At 37.0% G+C, this 17,650-nt stretch overlaps 2 protein-coding genes across 4 annotated transcripts in view; both read left to right on the forward strand.

The window, feature by feature from the left end:
* Positions 1 to 7,721, forward strand: part of LOC123878179 (pleckstrin homology-like domain family B member 2) — an 81,468-nt gene extending 73,747 nt beyond the window's left edge. For all 3 annotated transcript variants that reach the window (XM_045925287.1, XM_045925288.1, XM_045925289.1), the window contains 5 exons: positions 2,937 to 3,039; positions 3,153 to 3,278; positions 3,753 to 3,852; positions 4,539 to 4,626; positions 5,600 to 7,721. In XM_045925287.1, coding sequence (XP_045781243.1) covers positions 2,937 to 3,039; positions 3,153 to 3,278; positions 3,753 to 3,852; positions 4,539 to 4,626; positions 5,600 to 5,782 — 600 coding nt within the window. In that variant the 3' untranslated portion in view covers positions 5,783 to 7,721. The remainder of the gene's footprint in view (positions 1 to 2,936; positions 3,040 to 3,152; positions 3,279 to 3,752; positions 3,853 to 4,538; positions 4,627 to 5,599) is intronic.
* A 1,282-nt stretch (positions 7,722 to 9,003) lies between these two features.
* On the forward strand, positions 9,004 to 12,304 carry LOC123878182. Its single transcript, XM_045925294.1, has 2 exons — positions 9,004 to 9,343; positions 11,913 to 12,304. Exons 1-2 carry the CDS (start codon positions 9,223 to 9,225, stop codon positions 12,017 to 12,019), a joined length of 228 nt encoding a protein of 75 aa, XP_045781250.1. The 5' UTR covers positions 9,004 to 9,222; the 3' UTR covers positions 12,020 to 12,304.
* The last annotated feature ends 5,346 nt before the right edge of the window (positions 12,305 to 17,650 follow it).

Raw genomic sequence — 17,650 nt, forward strand, 5'->3', positions numbered from 1 at the left:
AGAATACACTTAAACGCTGCGTGGGCACAATTTCATGTATAAACTGATAGTCGGTAGACATTTTCCCGCCAAAATGTTGATTCCAAAATAATCTCGTGTAGGTACCTATCTGTTAGGAATCAAATGAGAAATAAGGACATTTTGTTTAATACCTGGAAAATATTAATAACTAGCTGATGCCCGCAGCTTCGCCCGCGTGGATTGGTCAGATCCCCTGCAGCATCAGGATTGAGGAGTTGGACTCCAAATTTTTTATGAAACAATGTCGCAAAGTTCCTTTATCGATTAAAAAAGAAATGACGCAAATCGGTTCAGAAATCTCGGAGATTTCGGTGTAGGTACATAGGTAGAAAAACACAACTCCCTTTTTAAAAATCGGTTAAAAAAGTAGCCTATTTTACGCCCTGGTCAATCCTCTACTTGCCTGTGAAAGTCCCGTCAAAATCGGTTCAGCCGTTCCAAAGATTAGCATTTTCAAACAGACAGACAGACAGACAGACAGACAGACAGACAAAAATTTTAAAAACGTGTGATTCAGTTATGGTATCGTTCAAATAACCATATGAGCTTAATATGAGGTAGTTATTTCGAAATTACAGACAGACACTCCAATTTTATTTATTAGTATAGATGGCAGATCGAATTGGCCCAATTTAAATTTAACCCTCGACAGCTCAACGGTTAAAGGAGCGGACTGAAAGAAAGGTTCAGAGTTCAAACCCCACCATTTGCATTATTGTCAGAGTGAGGGAACTCTCGGTGTGATCCTAAATCGACGATACGTCAATTATAGGGTTATGGTGACGTGAAACTGAAAGCAAAGGAAAATAACGCTATCTAAATGAAGTAACAAGTGACGTGAAGCCTCTACGTGCTGATGGAAGTTTCCATCCGTTGAACCGAACGCGCCTACAGAGATACTCGTAGCTTGCATCGTGGGGACGCACTTGCTTCCCAAGAGATTTTCTAAACCTAAATCCACGTGAACGGAGATGCGGGCATCCTCTATTTAGTCATAGAGAATAGCTTGCATCCTGGGGACGCGCTTGGCTACTTTCTTTCCCTAAAAATGTAAGAGTTCCCGCGGGATTTTACAGGCCCATCCGTTTATCATAAGCATAATTTTACCGATCATAAACATAATTAGACATAGGCACAGGCGAACATTTTGTCCCGAAGAGTTCCCATGGGATTTTTAAGTACCTAAATCACGCGGACGAAATCTAGCATCAGACAAAATAATGAGTACCTTAATTATATAGTTTACCAGCAACATGTAACTTGTACTCAGCAACCGCCACATGATTCCGAAATAATGATATTATGACTGTAATTAAGCGATGAAAACGTTAATAGTCTCGCACGTTTAATCAAGTTAATGTTAATAACATGAAACAGCTGTCACACTCATTTCCTCTCTATTACAGTGTTCTGTTTTGATTTATTTTACAACTCGACCACATTGAATAATAAAACAGATTAGCCCGCGACTTCGTCCGCCTGGATTGAGGTTTAAAAATCCCTTGGGAATTCTGATTTTCAGACAGACAAACAGACAAAAAATTGATCCTATAAGGGTTCCGTTTTTCCTTTTGAGGTACGGAACCCTAAAAATCACACTGATTAGTTGCTCCACGGCTTCATGATCGTAGGACAAACCAACAAGCCAATAAACCAGCAAACAAACATACTTTCGTAATACTATGGTACAATTTTTGATTGTCCAGTGTTTAATTTGACATAATAAAAAATTTTACATACTACTTTTTAACAACTAATTAATGACATAAATACTTAGTCAAATTTTTGCAAATTCTTTAGAATCTAAATAAAAACCAAAACACTGTATACTATACAAAACATATATCAATAATAATATAAGCATACTGTGCGCCATCACTACAATAGAATGGAGCTATAAAATAAAGTTTTCAGCTTTAGTACCCATTGGGAACGTTTAAACTTTAAAGCCATATAATTGAGTGGTGATGCGCTCATTGCCGTTGTTTATTGCACGTTATTCACGCTTCGTAATATTCCAAATATTAACTTCAGAATCTAATATTAGATTACTATAATTCTGAACAGGATATTCGCTTGTTCAATTAATCTTTCAATTACTCTTTGATGATAGTTGTTTAATATTTTCTTTTGAATGGTTTTGAATTTAATATTATGTTCGGGGGTTTTAGTAATTATATACAACTATATGCAACCGCGATTAAAATCAAATAAAAATAAATAAATAAATTATAATATAAATAAATAAAGTTCAATCAAAAAAAAATATGCAACCTAGTTGGAATACATCACTTTTGCACAACCTTTCACCACGCTGCAAATTTTCATGAATGGCAGTAAGCACTTAACACCAGGAGATCCACCTGCTTTTAAAAAAAACGTACAAATGGTTTTATAAATAACTTTATGTTGATACAGATACAGCAAACAAAACTCAAAACATATACCTGCAATTGAAACGGAGCAATTGACAAATAGGTGCATTGTAAAAGTGTTGAATGACAAAATAATTATTCTAAACTCAATAAATGCTAGCAACATTATGTCAATGTGGCTCACACTGATCAAGAGTTCACGTTCGGGGCTGCACTGCTCTCCTAAACCTATACTTGTGAGTATAACTCGGTCGCGCTGAGTTTGCATCTCGCTGGAATGCGGCGCCTCCCCCACTTCCCCGCTCACCTCCCCGCGGTCGTCTTGTCGCGTCAGTACGGTTCGCATACCCACCGTTCAGCTAAGTGTCAGTGTTACGCCGCGAGATGCAAATTTAGCTTGACCGCGTAGTATCGACACTTTACATTGACCATACACGATCAAGTTTAACGTCAAGTTTGCACTTGCCACCAGGTGAGATTGCAGTCGAGGGCTAACTTGTATCTGAACAAAAATGAATGAGAAATGTCCGTTGTCCGCAGCTGCAAGTCCGCAACTCCCGCACGGAGTCGACGGAGGACGACAAGCGCAGCGAGGACAGCCGCCCGCTCAGCCACGCGTCCGACTTCAGCCGGGACAATATCTGTTAGTAATCGCTTTTTTTGTTTTGTTCTCAATTCTAACGTCCCGTTCTAATGTTTTAATGTCTGTGTTGTTACGCCACTCCATATGTATGTATATCCCATTGTGTGTTTCAGTGTGTGTGGGGAGCGCGCCCCGCCGTAGCCGGCGCGGGCTCGCCAGCGAGTGGCAGCGTCCTCTCACGAGATACTTGCCCGTCGACCGCGACGACTTCGACCTGCGGAGGCACGTCGAATCCGCCGGTAAGATATCCTCAGTGTGTGTGGGGAGCGCGCCGCGCCGCAGCAGGCGCGCGCTCGCCAGCGAGTTAGGAATTTCGGTATATTACGTACCATATACTGTATTTAAACAACAAATACTAAAAACAAAGATTTATAAAATGGTTTGTAAGCTGTGATGATTAGCCATGCTAAACATGACTAATACTCCCCTTTCCCCTCCAATTTAGCTTAAAGCTTGTGCCAAGAGTGAGTACGACAGTAGTGCAACGGGTGAGGTTTGAGCCGCCGACCTTTCGGAATTCAGTCCGCTCCTCAACCGTTGAGCTATCGAGGCTTTTTGGGGTTTTATTTCACGGTTTACTGCGCTGTTGTAGCTCGGAAAAGGAATATTTCGCCACACCCAAAATATGATGTTCATAATTATGTACGGAGCCGTAAAAGGTTGAGGCCCGACTCGCACCTGACCGGCTTTTCATGGATTGGTGCTGTGTCCAGGTCACCAGATCGAGCTGTGCCCGCACGTGGCGCTGAGCTCCGCGTCGTGTCGCGGGTACCTGCACAAACTGGGCGCCAAGTTTCACACGTGGTCCAAAAGGTACAACTAACACTGACAGTGGCGTGAAGCCCATAGAGACATGAAAGCACTGCTTACCTTAGGAGAATTAGCTGAACGTTCATTGTTCATTAATTCGCCAGTAAATACTGCTCACTGACCTCCTGACCACCTACCGCGTGCGTCAGTCAGTGCCTCAGCACATACAGTGAATAGGACGTTTCACGAACTCGCTTTCTCGTCTCTGTTTGTCAATTTGTTTGTTTGTTCGTCAGTTTGGAACTTTGCAGTAGATTTCAAAATAACTTTTCGTTGAGCTAGAGACTTACAATTTGAATAATTGCTAAACGGTATTTTTTTAATTTAAATATTAAACTAAATTTAGAGTATCTGCATCTTTTTGTTTTTAATATTGCTAAAAATGACGGAACATAAATTTTAAATGAAATAGGTACTCTATCTAGTACTGTGATGCTAACTGCTACTCTACAAACACTATGCTCGCGACTGGCGCCTCACGAGGTTTGACGTTAAATTAAATTAAGTTTGTCTATCCCTTTCTTATTAAATTGGTAAGAAAAAGATGCGAATACTCTAAAATTTTGTTTCGATCATAATCTTTTGTACGCGCAAGTTATGAGCGAGATCTCATGAGTCTTTTGTACTTGTGTTTGAAATCTTAACGTCAAGCAATAAGGTCTGTATTTCATTGGTGTAAATTGTTCCAGATGGTTTGTTTTCGACAGAGAAACGAAAACGTTTGTGTACTACTGGGACAAGAGCGAGAAGAAACCGCGCGGTGGCGCCTACTTCCAGGTAACCCGGCGCCGGACCACTACTGAGCACGGCTCTGCTCTCACAATTAAAAGGGCTTAGGCCATAATTCGCCACGCTGGCCAACCGCTTGGCAGACTTTTTTTAATTTATTGACTAGCGTTTGGCTGCAATCAGACCTCCTAGCAAGCGATCATGCAGCCTATAAGGAACTCTCAGGCATGCAGGTTTGCTCACGATGTTTTCCTTCACCGTTAAAGCAAGTGATAAAATAGTTGCATAAAACACACAACTTCGGAAATTTATAGGTGTGTGCCCGGAATCGAACCCCCTACCTCCGGAATGGCGGACATCTTAACCGCCTGGCTATCAAGATTCATATACTTTTACCTAGATGTGTCATGACGATTTACATTTTTATAAATTCCGTGGGAATTCTGCTTCCCGAGATAAAAACTAAAAATATAAAATTGCGTGCGAGCTATCTCTGTACCAAAAGTCAAAATAACAGACAGACAGACAGACAGACAGATACACTCGCATTATAATATGACGAATAAGATTTCTTTATTTTTTATATTTCATTTCTTTATTATTTTATTTCTTTATTTTATTCAAGTTAGCTCTTGATGGCAATCTCGTCTGGTAGTAAGAGATGATGCAGTCTAAGGCTGAAATCTTTGAAAATGAAATGAAAGAGCGCACTTTGACTTTGCTTACACTTAAGTTTCAGTTAAAACGAGACAGATTTATGCCAGCGGTATAACGCTGTCTCGTTTTAACAGTGTCTTAAGTCTGAGCAGAGTTAAAGTGCCCTCTATAAATCGTTTGCACATCATGGAAGCGGGCTAACTTGGAAACGGTGTGGCAATTTCATAGAGAAAATATTGCAAAATCCCAATTTTTTACACTCAGCTGTTTGAACTGTATGTTGATATTGTCAGTTCCTGTATAATTCATATTGCAGAATTGAAAAAAAATTTGTATGAAAATGATTTTTTTAATTTATGTGCAGGTCATAGAAGAAGTGTACCTCGACCACGGCAACACATCAAAATCGCCCAACCCCCAAACTACTTTCATAGTGAAAACCAGACAAAGGCGCTACTACCTCATGGCTCCGTCCGGGGAAGCCGCCAGAATATGGATAGACGTTATATTCACTGGGGCACAGGGTTACACTGAATATTTGGAATGAATATTATCAATATTCAATTCTAGAAGAAATATTCAGATATATCATATTGGATTATGAAAATAATGTAAACGGGTATAACATATTCGTTATATTTAATGATTCTTGAAGGGTATTTAGAATGAATATTAATAATATTCAATTCTAGAACAAATATTGAGATAAATGACATTGGATTATGAGTAAAGTATACAAAGTATACAAAACATGCACCCAACAACTAATGTTTTTGAAGGATATTTAGAATGAATATTTTTTGTCGAATATGTTCGACGAAAAATTCGTGTTTGTTTTTATTCTAACAGATTCTGGTTACAATATCGAAAAAGAAAGTTACGTTTTTGCGTATGGGTTTTATGATTATTTTTAAATATTTTATGATTATTAATGAATATTATTGATTTTCGATTCTAGCTACAATGTTAAAATAATATTGTATCGGATTATTTGACTAAGGTTGTAAACTTGAAGTGATTATGTATGAAACAAATATAAAGAGGTTTATTACATTATAGTAGCTCCTCTTAACTTTGAATAATTGAAAGACAATATTCTGAAAATAATACTGCTCTATTATTATATGAAAGTGATATTCCATTCTGAACTGAATATTCGAAATGTGAATATTGCGTAATATTCTGATGTTAATATCATATTATGTATTCATAATATTTACTATATTGAGTTATAGTAAACGGTTTTGAGAGACTTGAAAATGAAAATATTATCTGCTTGCTACAAAATGTAGGTACAAAATACGAACGACTTTATTCAAATGTGAACTATATTGATGCAACTTTTTGCATTCGATATTGTATCAATGGATACACAAATTTTAGTGAGCATCGATGAAGCTTTAGACATTTGAATTTTTGTATAATTTTTGCGTATTTTTGATATGAAATGGTGTGTTGGTGTATATCTATATTAGAAAGTACATTTTGTATCGTAATATTATATCCATGTTTTGGCATGTATACCTTTATATTGATAAGTACATATATAAACGTTATTCATTATGGATGTTTATGTAAAGTCAATTGGTATGCGACAATATAATCAATAATATTCCTATTCAAAGTGCTTACCGTAACCGTACAGTATTTATATGAGAATAAAATTTATACTTAGACAATAAAACATAAATTATAATCTGTGCCAATCATTAACTTAATATTCCAATATGGCGGCTATTTTTATACATATTTATCGGTTTAATATTGGTGCCTTGTAAGTTGTAGAAGACTGATCGATTTCAGGTGAACTACCATTATAATAAAGACGTGTATCATTCATTTATTTAAATTAAATTTCAAATATTTTTCTATGTATAATATTTAATAAAAACAATTATTATTCATATTATTGCGTTATATTCTGCACGCTTATTAAAATTAGTAATAAAATGTTACCATAATTAAAAAAATATTGAGGCAACTTTTACATTGTCTGTCAAATCGAATACATACACAATTAAAAACCTACATTTTAATTTTTATCATAAAATGAAATTTTTAATTTTTTCAATCAAGATTTAGTTAGTTACTTAAAAAATATATTTTGTAAATACCTACGTCCTTAAACTTGGTTGCATTTTAAATATATATATTTTTTTAGTAAGGAAAATCATCTCACTATAAATATATTCAATGTTAGTGACTGTGCCTAAGCTTTTAATTTTCGCTAACCTCACTTTTATTTGGAAGTAGATTATATTATTTCGTACTGCATTTACATTGTAACATAATCTTAAGTACAAAATCGTATTTTTTTATACGACAAAATATACCAGTGTATAGAAAACATTTTATTTTTAAGGCTTGCAACACTATTTTAACTTTTTGTATAAGTAACGGCTGATACCAATATTTTAGGTGTAAGGTCACAGTATCTTAACGAATCTAATTAATTAATTGCATCCTTTAATAAAATATTCATTTTATTATGTTGTTTGGTTGCCTTCCCATTCTTCCTTGTGATAGATACTCTGGACGCGAGCCGTGCGGCCTGCACTCGACACACCGTAGGTTCCATCTAGGCCGACTGTTGTGCCTTGCAACTTGTACATGTCGCAGCGAAATGGCATACGCCGGCAGTTAGCCGACTCACTTACGTTAAAACGACAACTCAGTTAGACTATTTATGGACTATTTCAATAAACAGGTCCAGTGATATCATACAATACTGAGCATCTGATAATATTATACGGCCGGGCACTTAGGTCGGTTGGGTAATATTTAAGTTGTAACCTAACCAAACTAGATTTTGCGCCCTTCTTCCCCTGGGATTTTACGATTACATCGAATGTGGTTCAGAACGAAATCTGAGGCCAAAGTAAGGTTAAATTAAAGTCTAAACTTTAGACTTTAATTTAACCTTACTTTAGACTCTAAAGTAAGGTTAAATTAAATTAGAACATAAATATTCATGTGCCCGGCCGCAGTCGGTTTAACATCTCCCGGGCGTTAGTCATATCACAAGGAGTTGGTTAACTCCCGGCTTATATCATTTCCCTGCGAGAGGGTGTAATTGGAAAGAATAAATGGGTAATAGTAGATTAAGCAACATAGGGATAATGTAATGTCTTACGTCACGGGCACCTGGATAAATCCCAAGCGAACGAGGGATTTTAGAGTAACTCCCGAGCGTAGAGAGGGTGTTACATCTAGAATCCTGAGTGAAGCGTGGGGTTTAGGGGTGCTCAAGACTAAGACAGCATTATCCCTAAGTTGAATACTCTGCTTTTCACACCTCGCGAGACAATAAAATCGTATGCTTAAATAGGTACCTACCTATCTGTATTTAGAAATTTCTGGGAGCAAATCGTTTAATACACTTTGAGCATAAATAGTTTCCGAAGTTAAATTTCTACTGCCATCATCGTCGTCACTCGACATTTTAATATCAAGTTAAATAATAATTAACTTCGTAATCGAGTAAAGTATCGACTATTCTCACAAATTAGTCGATACTTTAATTTATTTCTTAAACTAGACTTTTTCAAGTAAAGATTATTACACAAACCTGTGAGGATGATATTGCCATTGTCGCAAATAAAATAACCATAAAGCCTATAATGTCGTATTAGTTTACAAATTGCGAAAAACCAAATTAAATTTGAATTTCGCGGGCAGGCCCGTCTCATGACCCTTAACTTGTAAATAATAAAAACTTGAGTAAAAAAAATTGTTATGATCACACGCACGGCACGGATCACAATTCACACTGAGTACTGACACAGGAGAGTTGTCACTTGTCAGTTGTCATTGCTTTGGTTGTCAATAATGGTAGTTTGGTTGTTAATGTAAAAAATAAATAATAAATTAATTTCAAACTTTATTTGTGATTTAACAATAGGAAAAACGAGGAAAAATATTTCTTATTGAAGCCCTAAGCTCACTTTAACTAATACTAAAACGGTATTATAGCCAGAACTCTGCACCATGGAATCATCAAAAGTTAACAAACCTAAGAAAGTTGGCAATTTGGTGAGTCGCTGGTTCACGAGGTACCTGCTGTCGACGGAGCTGTACATGGTGGAGCCCTGGGAGAAGGTGTTCATACGTATCCTTTTTAATATTTTGGAAGTGTCTGGCAGAAGACGGCGCGACCGGCGGACGACGAATTTATATATAAACTAGCTGATGCCGCAGATTCGCCCGAGTAGATTTAAGTTTCTGAAAATCCTGAGGGAACTTTTGATTTCCCAGGACAAAAGTAGCCTCTCTGTAATAGCCCCTCCCCGGAATGCAACGTGTTTCTGTACCACGTAAAAACATTTAAACGGATGATCCTTTAAAACTCCTGAGGGATCACCAGTATTTAGGAATGCAATCCCTACAGCATCAGGGTTGAGGAGTTGGGTCCTCGAGTCAACGACAAAGTGTTTACTTGGTAGAGATACCTTCAATATCAATTTATAACTGACAGAACTTTTGCAGGCAGCCCCGTCACATCCACCTTAAAGTACTTTACTCCCTCGGGTGGTGTTCCCACTGGATAACAACATGGGGTTATTCAAGGGGCGGAATGACAAGTTCCGACAGTTGCCTTGCTTGCTATTTTAATTTAAAAAATCTAATTGTAGGTGTTTAATCGGCTAAGGTCATCTTAATTATTACTCTAAAAAGTAGTTATAAAGTGTTAATTGAACTACTAGTAACTTTGTGTGTGTTTGTTTGTTGGTTCAATGGAGTGTTGACGTGTCTTTGCATGGATATGGTTAAAGCTATGGAGAGTGACAGCTACTTTTTATCCAACTCAAACAGTTGATGTTTGGATATGAAGTACCCCGTGCAGTTCTTGAAGAACTAAATCCACGCTGATGATGCGGAGGCCATGAGTTGGTCTAAATCTGTATATATAAAAGGATCTAAATCTGTATATATAAAAGGATCTAAATCTGTATATATAAAAGGATCTAAATCTGTATATATAAAAGGATCTAAATCTGTATATATAAAAGGATCTAAATCTGTATATATAAAAGGATCTAAATCTGTATATATAAAAGGATCTAAATCTGTATATATAAAAGGATCTAAATCTGTATATATAAAAGGATCTAAATCTGTATATATAAAAGGATCTAAATCTGTATATATAAAAGGATCTAAATCTGTATATATAAAAGGATCTAAATCTGTATATATAAAAGGAAAAGCTGACTGACTGACTGATCTCAAACTACTGACGGATTGAGCTGAAATTTGTCATGCAGATAGCTATTATGATGTAGACATCTGCTATGAAAAGATTTTTGAACATTCAACCTCTGAAAGGAAATGTCTGTAGCCACACAAACAATGTCGCAGGCTTGTGCTAGTTTGATATATAATTTCCTCAAGTATGTTATTTAATTGGTGAGTCAGATGTTGTGTTGTCCCGCGTAAGAACCCAGGCTTACTTTCCTGTTTATAACAAGTATTTTGTACGTAGGTACCTATAATGTTGTATATATGTTTACCTGGTTGTATAATATTTAATCTATACTAATAAATAACATTGAAATGCCTGTCTGTTTGAACGGGCTAATATTCCGAATGGCTGAATCTATTTTGATGGGACTATCACTGACAAGTAGAAGATTAACCAAGGAGTAACATAGGCTACTTTTTTAACCGACTTTAAAAAACAAAGGAGTTGTGTTATTCTACTTATGTACACTGATATTGCTGAGATTTCTGAACCAATTTGTGTAATAATTAATAGATGGAGGAACTTTGCGACATTGTTCCATAAATAATTTGGATTCCAACTCCTCAATCCTGATGCTGCAGGGGATCTGACCAATCCACGCGGGCGAAGCTGCGGGTATCATCCAGTTAAATATTATAGATTCATACTTTAATATTTTGAAACTAAGAAAGGATTTTAGAAAACTCTACTCCTAAGGAGGTAAAATAAGGGTTTGAAAGTGTAGGCCACACGGACGAAGTCGCGGGCATAACCTAGTTAATGATAGACAAAACCAATTATGTAAATGAATGTGCGAAATGTGGTTACAGCAAATCTGTTTTCCCGTTTTTAGGGTTTTGTAACTCAAAAGGAAAAACTGAACCCTTATAGGATCACTTTGTTGTCTGTCCGTCCGTCCGTCCGTTGTGTCTGTCAAGATAACCTATAGGGTACTTCCCGCTGACTTTGTTGTCCGCCTCTTGTGCCATTCGCAATCTCCCGTAGCTTCCCGAAGTTTTCCGCCGAGGCGACGAGGTCCTGATAGTATACCGGGTTCTATTCCTGGCGAATGCTTCTAACGGAACAGCTTTAGGCCCAAAATGTTGAATTGGCCAGATCCCCTGCAGCATCAGGATTGAGGAGTTGAAATCCAAAATTTTTATGGAACAATGTCGCTAAGTTTCTCTATTGAATAAAAAAAAATTACGCTTATCAGTTTAGAAATGTACATAGGTAGAAAAACACAATCCTCTATTTTTGAAGTTGGTTAAAAAAGTAGCCCATGTTATTACATACTTGGTTAATCTTCTGTCTGTGAAAGTCCCGTCAAAACAGGTTCAGCCATTCCGAAGATTAGCCCGTTCAAACTGACAGACACTCCAATTTTATGTATTAGTATTAGATATAGGTATACTTAAATATTTGGTCAATATTTTCTTAACAGCATACAACCCAGATGTGGTGTTCGCGATGGTGTTCGGCGCGCTCTGGTACTTCAACCACGCCATCATCGTGCACGTGATCGCGCACGTCAGGGACTCGCCCCTTGTCCCACGCTTGTAGGTACTGCTTAGCGTGGCCGGAGCCAGGGGGCTTCCACTAGACGGGGTCAATACCTGGTTGGTTAGTGGAATTTCACCTTTCAATATGATAACATAAACGCGCTCAGCCGTAACAAACTTGTATGTTTTAAAGCACCGTCCCCCCCCCCCCCCCCCCGTCCCCGTCCCCCGCCCCCCGCCCTGGCTACGGCCACGTTTGTTAGGCGCCTACCTACTTTGTTAGCTCTTATAATGTTACGTTATGCATATTCTATTCTGATGTTGTATTAATAAAATTTCAAAGTAAGTTTTTGTTTTTTTTTTTAGGGATCTGTATCTCAAAAAGAAAAAAGGAACCCTTATATAGGATCACTTTGTTGTCTGTCATGTGTGGAGGAAATGTAGGGTACTTTCCGTTAACCTAGAATCATGAAATTTGGCAAGTATAGTACCTACGCGACAGGATGAGAGCACTGGCTCCTTCTTTATAAAGCGAAAGTCCGCCACACATGGAGGACCTGCTCACACCTTTGGGCCTGGCTTGACTCCTTCCGTTTGATCAGATCCAAAGGCGGGCTGTTGGACTTGTGGACGAGCCCTAAGTGACTCGTTGGAAAGCCTGGAGCACCGCAGAGATTTCTGCATGTTTTATCGCCTTAATGGGGAGCGCTCTGAAGAGCTGTTTGACCTCATTCCACCCTCCCTTGTCTACACCCGCACCGCAAGCAAGTTCACCCTCACCACATGCAAACTGAAGAACCGACTCCCATCGGCGGTGTTCCCCCTACTCTACAACAAGGGGCGGACCAACAAATTCCTGAAAGGCCGGCAACGCATCTGCGGTACCACTGGCGCTGCAAATGTTCATGGGTGGCGTAATCGCTTAACATCAGGTGACACACCTGCCCGTTGGCTCGCTATTTTTTATAAAACAAAAAAAAAGATGGCGTTCGGGGACGACGCCCCGCACGGCACCCGCGACAGGTTTGCGCGGGTGCCGTGCGGGGCGTCCCGACTTCGTTTGCCGTCTTAACTTGTCGCGCACAGACCGTAGGTCTTATAGCAACATTGATTGACTTATATATTACTTCTTATCTACTTATTATTTAGTGATTAAACCCTGAAATATTTTTGTTCGCACACCATATCTTGTAATTTAAGGTGGAAGCGACGGGTCTGCCCGCCAAATACAAATTCAAATTCAAATTCAAATTCAAAATTCAAATTATTTTTATTCAATTAAACTTTTACAAGTGCTTTTGAATCGTCAAAATAATCTACCACTGGTTCGGAATGCTGTTCCTACCGAGAAGAACCAGCAAGAAACTCGGCGGTTGCTCTTTTCAAATGTACAATTTACAATAATATGCCATACTGTATACAAGCAATTGCAGCGCCGTGTATTGCTGGAGCGCATCAAATCCAAGCTTTTTTGTCATTTACATAATCTTCGATTGTATAATAAGCTTTTTTCAGGAGCATACTTTTAATAGATTTTTTAAACTTGTGTAAAGGCAAGTCTAAAATTGATTGTGGAATTTTATTATAAAATATTACACTCATTCCCACAAACGATTTTCCAACTTTCCTGAGGCGGAGCGTAGGATATGCGAGCCTATCACGGTTTCTAGTTTGCCGGTCGTGGAAATCACCGATTTTTTTGTAACTATGAATGTTTTGTCGTACAAAAATTATATTAGCGTAAATATATTGAGAAGCTACTGTAAGAATACCTATTTCCTTAAATTTCTCTCGTAGGGAATCGCGCGGTTTTAAATTATAGATTGCGCGTATTGCCCTTTTTTGTAATACGAAAATTTTTCCAATATCTGCCGCTTTACCCCATAGTAAGATTCCGTAAGACATAATACTGTGAAAATAGGCAAAATATACAATTTTTGCAGTTTCCACATCAGTTATCTGTCGAATCTTTCTAACAGCGTAAGCAGCAGAGCTGAGTTTACCAGCAAGTGTTGATATATGGGCGTTCCATTGAAGCTTTGCATCTAAAGTTATCCCTAGGAACACGGTAGTTTCTTCTACTTTCAACATATCATTATTTACCATTAAATTAAAATCATTTGCCGTCTTAGTATTGGGCAATGCGAATTCGACACACTTAGTTTTCTTTGCATTTAAAAGCAAATTATTAACAGTAAACCAATGAGTAACCTGCGATATGGTTCTATTTACATCGTCAAAATTATTATAATTTCTATCGACTTTAAAAATCAAAGACGTATCATCAGCAAATAGTACAATATCGCAATTATTTTGGACGAAATATGGTAAATCGTTTATATATACCAAAAACATGAAGAGACCTAAGATAGAGCCTTGTGGAACACCCATTAGTGAGGCTGATCCGGATGACTTCACATCATTTACACATACAGTTTGTATACGATCACTGAGGTAGGACGCAATGAGACTAAGCGCGGAGTCTTTGATTCCATAGTGGTTCAATTTAGCCAAGAGAGTCTCATGCGAAACGCAATCGAATGCTTTAGACAAATCACAGAAAATTCCAATAGCATTCTGTGAGTTCTCCCATGCATCGAATATATGCTTTAAAAGCATTGCGCCCGCATCGATTGTTGATCGACCTTTAGTAAAACCATACTGCTCCGAATGAAGTAATTTATTCAGATTAAAGTGCTGGAGCAGTTGGTTGAGCATAATTTTTTCAAATATCTTGCTAAAAGTCGGTAAAATTGAAATTGGCCTGTAATTATTTGGGTCAGTTTTACTACCCGATTTAAAAAGAGGAATTAATTTACTGTATTTCATAAGATCTGGAAAGGATCCTGAATCTACGGACTCATTAAAGATTAGAGCAAGATATGGAGCAACAATATCAATAATATTGCTGATTACTTTTACTGAAATTCCCCATAGGTCTCCGGTTTTTTTGTACTGTAGCGATTTGAATACTTTAACAATATCATATGGGGTAACGTGTTCAAATTTAAATAATACACTGCACTCAGAAACATTGCTCCTTAGAAGAGTGTAGGCTTCCGTTGGCGACGAGTTAAGGGAACTGGTAGTGGTAACTGGAATGTTTCGAAAAAAGTCCTCAAATACGTTTGCTATTTCTAAGTCGGAGTCAGTAATATGGTTGTTAATTTTAAGTTCCAATTTATTATTTTCCACTTTACGTTTCCCAGTTTCATCTGTGATGATATCCCAAGCTGCTTTGATTTTATTATCAGAATTAATAATTTTCTGTTTTATGTGAATTGACTTAGCTTGTATGCAAACATTTCTAAATAATTTTGAATAATTTCTTACATACTGAACAAATGTTGGAGTATAATTATATTGCTTTTCTGCATACAAGTCAAACAGCTTGTTCCTACTTTTATAAATGCCAGCAGTAGCCCACTCACTAAATTTAAGATTTTTAAACAATCTTTTTTCTATGACTTTAAAAATACAATTAAATTGGGAGTTTATACAGCTAAAAAAAGCTTTATAGAGTTCATCCGGACCACCCTGTGTAAGGTCAATTGTAGGTAAAGTAGATAAAATATTGAGTTTGAATTGCCTTACTTTTTTGGTGGTGACTGGCCTATACTTTATAACTTTTGTTATATTTTGTTGAGAGCTGGGAACAGATATCATTTGTCCACAGTGGTCGGATCTAAGAGTGGTGATAATGGATTTTTTAACAATTTTACAATCACCAAAAATGTTATCAATACAAGTAGCTGAAGTTGAAGTTACACGTGTGGGCTCAACAAAAATGTTTTCTAAATTAAAACTTTTAAATAAGTTAAGTAATCTGTCTGTAAAGGAGGTGTGAAGTAAAATATCAATATTAAAGTCTCCACAAATCAATATTTTTTTTGATGACCTACATATCCGCCTCAGTGCCTCCTCCATGACGTCCTCAAACAGAGAAAAGTCACCCGAAGGAGGTCGGTATGCGCAAACTATAATATATCGCTCCAGCTCAACACAGGACAGCTCAATAGTGCGTTCAACCGAAAGATTAAGAATGTCTTTTCGTTCCTTGTAATTAATGTTGTTGCGGGTTATTATCATAGATCCTCCGCGAATAGCCTTCTTTCTTGTGAACGCACTTGACAATGAATAATTTCCAAGATTGACAATTAATTGATAACTATTGAGCCAATGCTCAGTAAGGCATAGAATATCGATATCTAATTTTTTTATAAAAAGTTCAATTTCATATTCTTTTCCAGACAAGCCCTGTATATTTTGGTGTACAAGATTAATCATACATTGCTTGTCTGTTGTGTTACTACTTGATTTAAAAATTTTACCATCCTTGCCGGTGAGGCTCTGTATGTTTTGATGTACAGTATTCATTTTACAGAGCTCCTCCGTTGTCTTACTATCTAGTTTAAACAGGCAATAGGGTTCCTAATAGTACATAAACCATTGCTTGAGTCAATAATTGAAATATTAGTACTGGAAGTACTCGAGTCAATACAGAAAATATTAGTACTAGACGTACGGTTTGTAAAAGAGTCAAGAGACTTTGTTACAACACTTGTAACTGAATCATTTAAATTATATGCTAATAGTGAAGCAATATGCATCTTGCATCTCTTTGGAAGATGCATACTGTCACCGGTCAATCTAAACTTATTAGTAAAACTATTAATATCAAAGTAAGAAATAGCTTCGCTATAATATTTTGTCAGATTATACATTTTCAAATTTAATGTATGTATATTCTCATTTTGTTGTTTATTAAATGTACCAGAATAAGGAAAGGCACACAAGACAAATTTACATTTGGTTTTCTCATGTAAAATTAGTAATTTTTGAATGCATTTTACAATCTGTTGTTTTTTGACTTGCAAACTGTCCCCAAACAACAATATGACATTTGTATTGCTATCCAATGATTTTTCATTTAAATTATTAATTAAATGGTAAAAAGTAGCACCAGGGGAACATCTATTAATCACTGAATGCTTTAAGTAATAGCTCATCATGGAGCCGAGCCCTCTACCTAAGCTGTCAGAAATAATTACAGTTTGTTTTATTGGCTTAGTTGAGGGATTCATATTGTCTGATGAAGGAACCCTAACATCTATGCTACACTGCCCTGGGCAAGTATCTGCTTTCACAGGGAGCACTGTAGGGCTATTTTGGCAAATTATAGGTACATTTGGAGAACAATCATACCTATTTGTTAATGACTCAAAACGAGCCATGTTATAGTTACTTAATGTAATGTTAATATAGTTACAAATTAGTCTATACTAGAGCTAATAATTAAACTGGACCCTTTTAAGTAAAGATTTTTATGTAAACCTGTGAGGATAATATTGCCATTAGCGCAATGAGAGTGTCTACTTTGTCGTATTAGTTTACAAATTGCAAAAACCAAATTAAAGAATTTCGCGGGCAGACCCGTCTCATTACTGTATAGCAGGCACCGACCAGAAACAAAAGATAGCAGGTACTAGTGGATTATCTATGGTCGACCGTATTATTTTTATTTAACAAACAGTGAAAAAGGAATAAACTAAATAATAATAGGTAATTAAAACAATGAACCTAAAACAGAGACGTGCTACCTAAACAAGATTGTGCACTGAGACACCAAAAACGAGCCTATTGAGATAGCGCTAAATTGGAGTGTGTCCCTTTCTATTAGGGTGACAACACG

The sequence above is a fragment of the Maniola jurtina genome, chromosome 25 (assembly GCF_905333055.1).
Source record: "Maniola jurtina chromosome 25, ilManJurt1.1, whole genome shotgun sequence".
In the NCBI taxonomy this organism is placed as follows: Eukaryota; Metazoa; Arthropoda; class Insecta; order Lepidoptera; family Nymphalidae; genus Maniola; species Maniola jurtina.

Bases quoted from the DNA above. Each gene is read 5' to 3' on its own strand.
- LOC123878182 (XM_045925294.1), top strand. From the start codon at position 9,223: ATGGAATCATCAAAAGTTAACAAACCTAAGAAAGTTGGCAATTTGGTG. The intron at 9,344-11,912 runs GTATCCTTTTTA...CATACAACCCAG, and splicing joins CTGGGAGAAGGTGTTCATAC to ATGTGGTGTTCGCGATGGTG.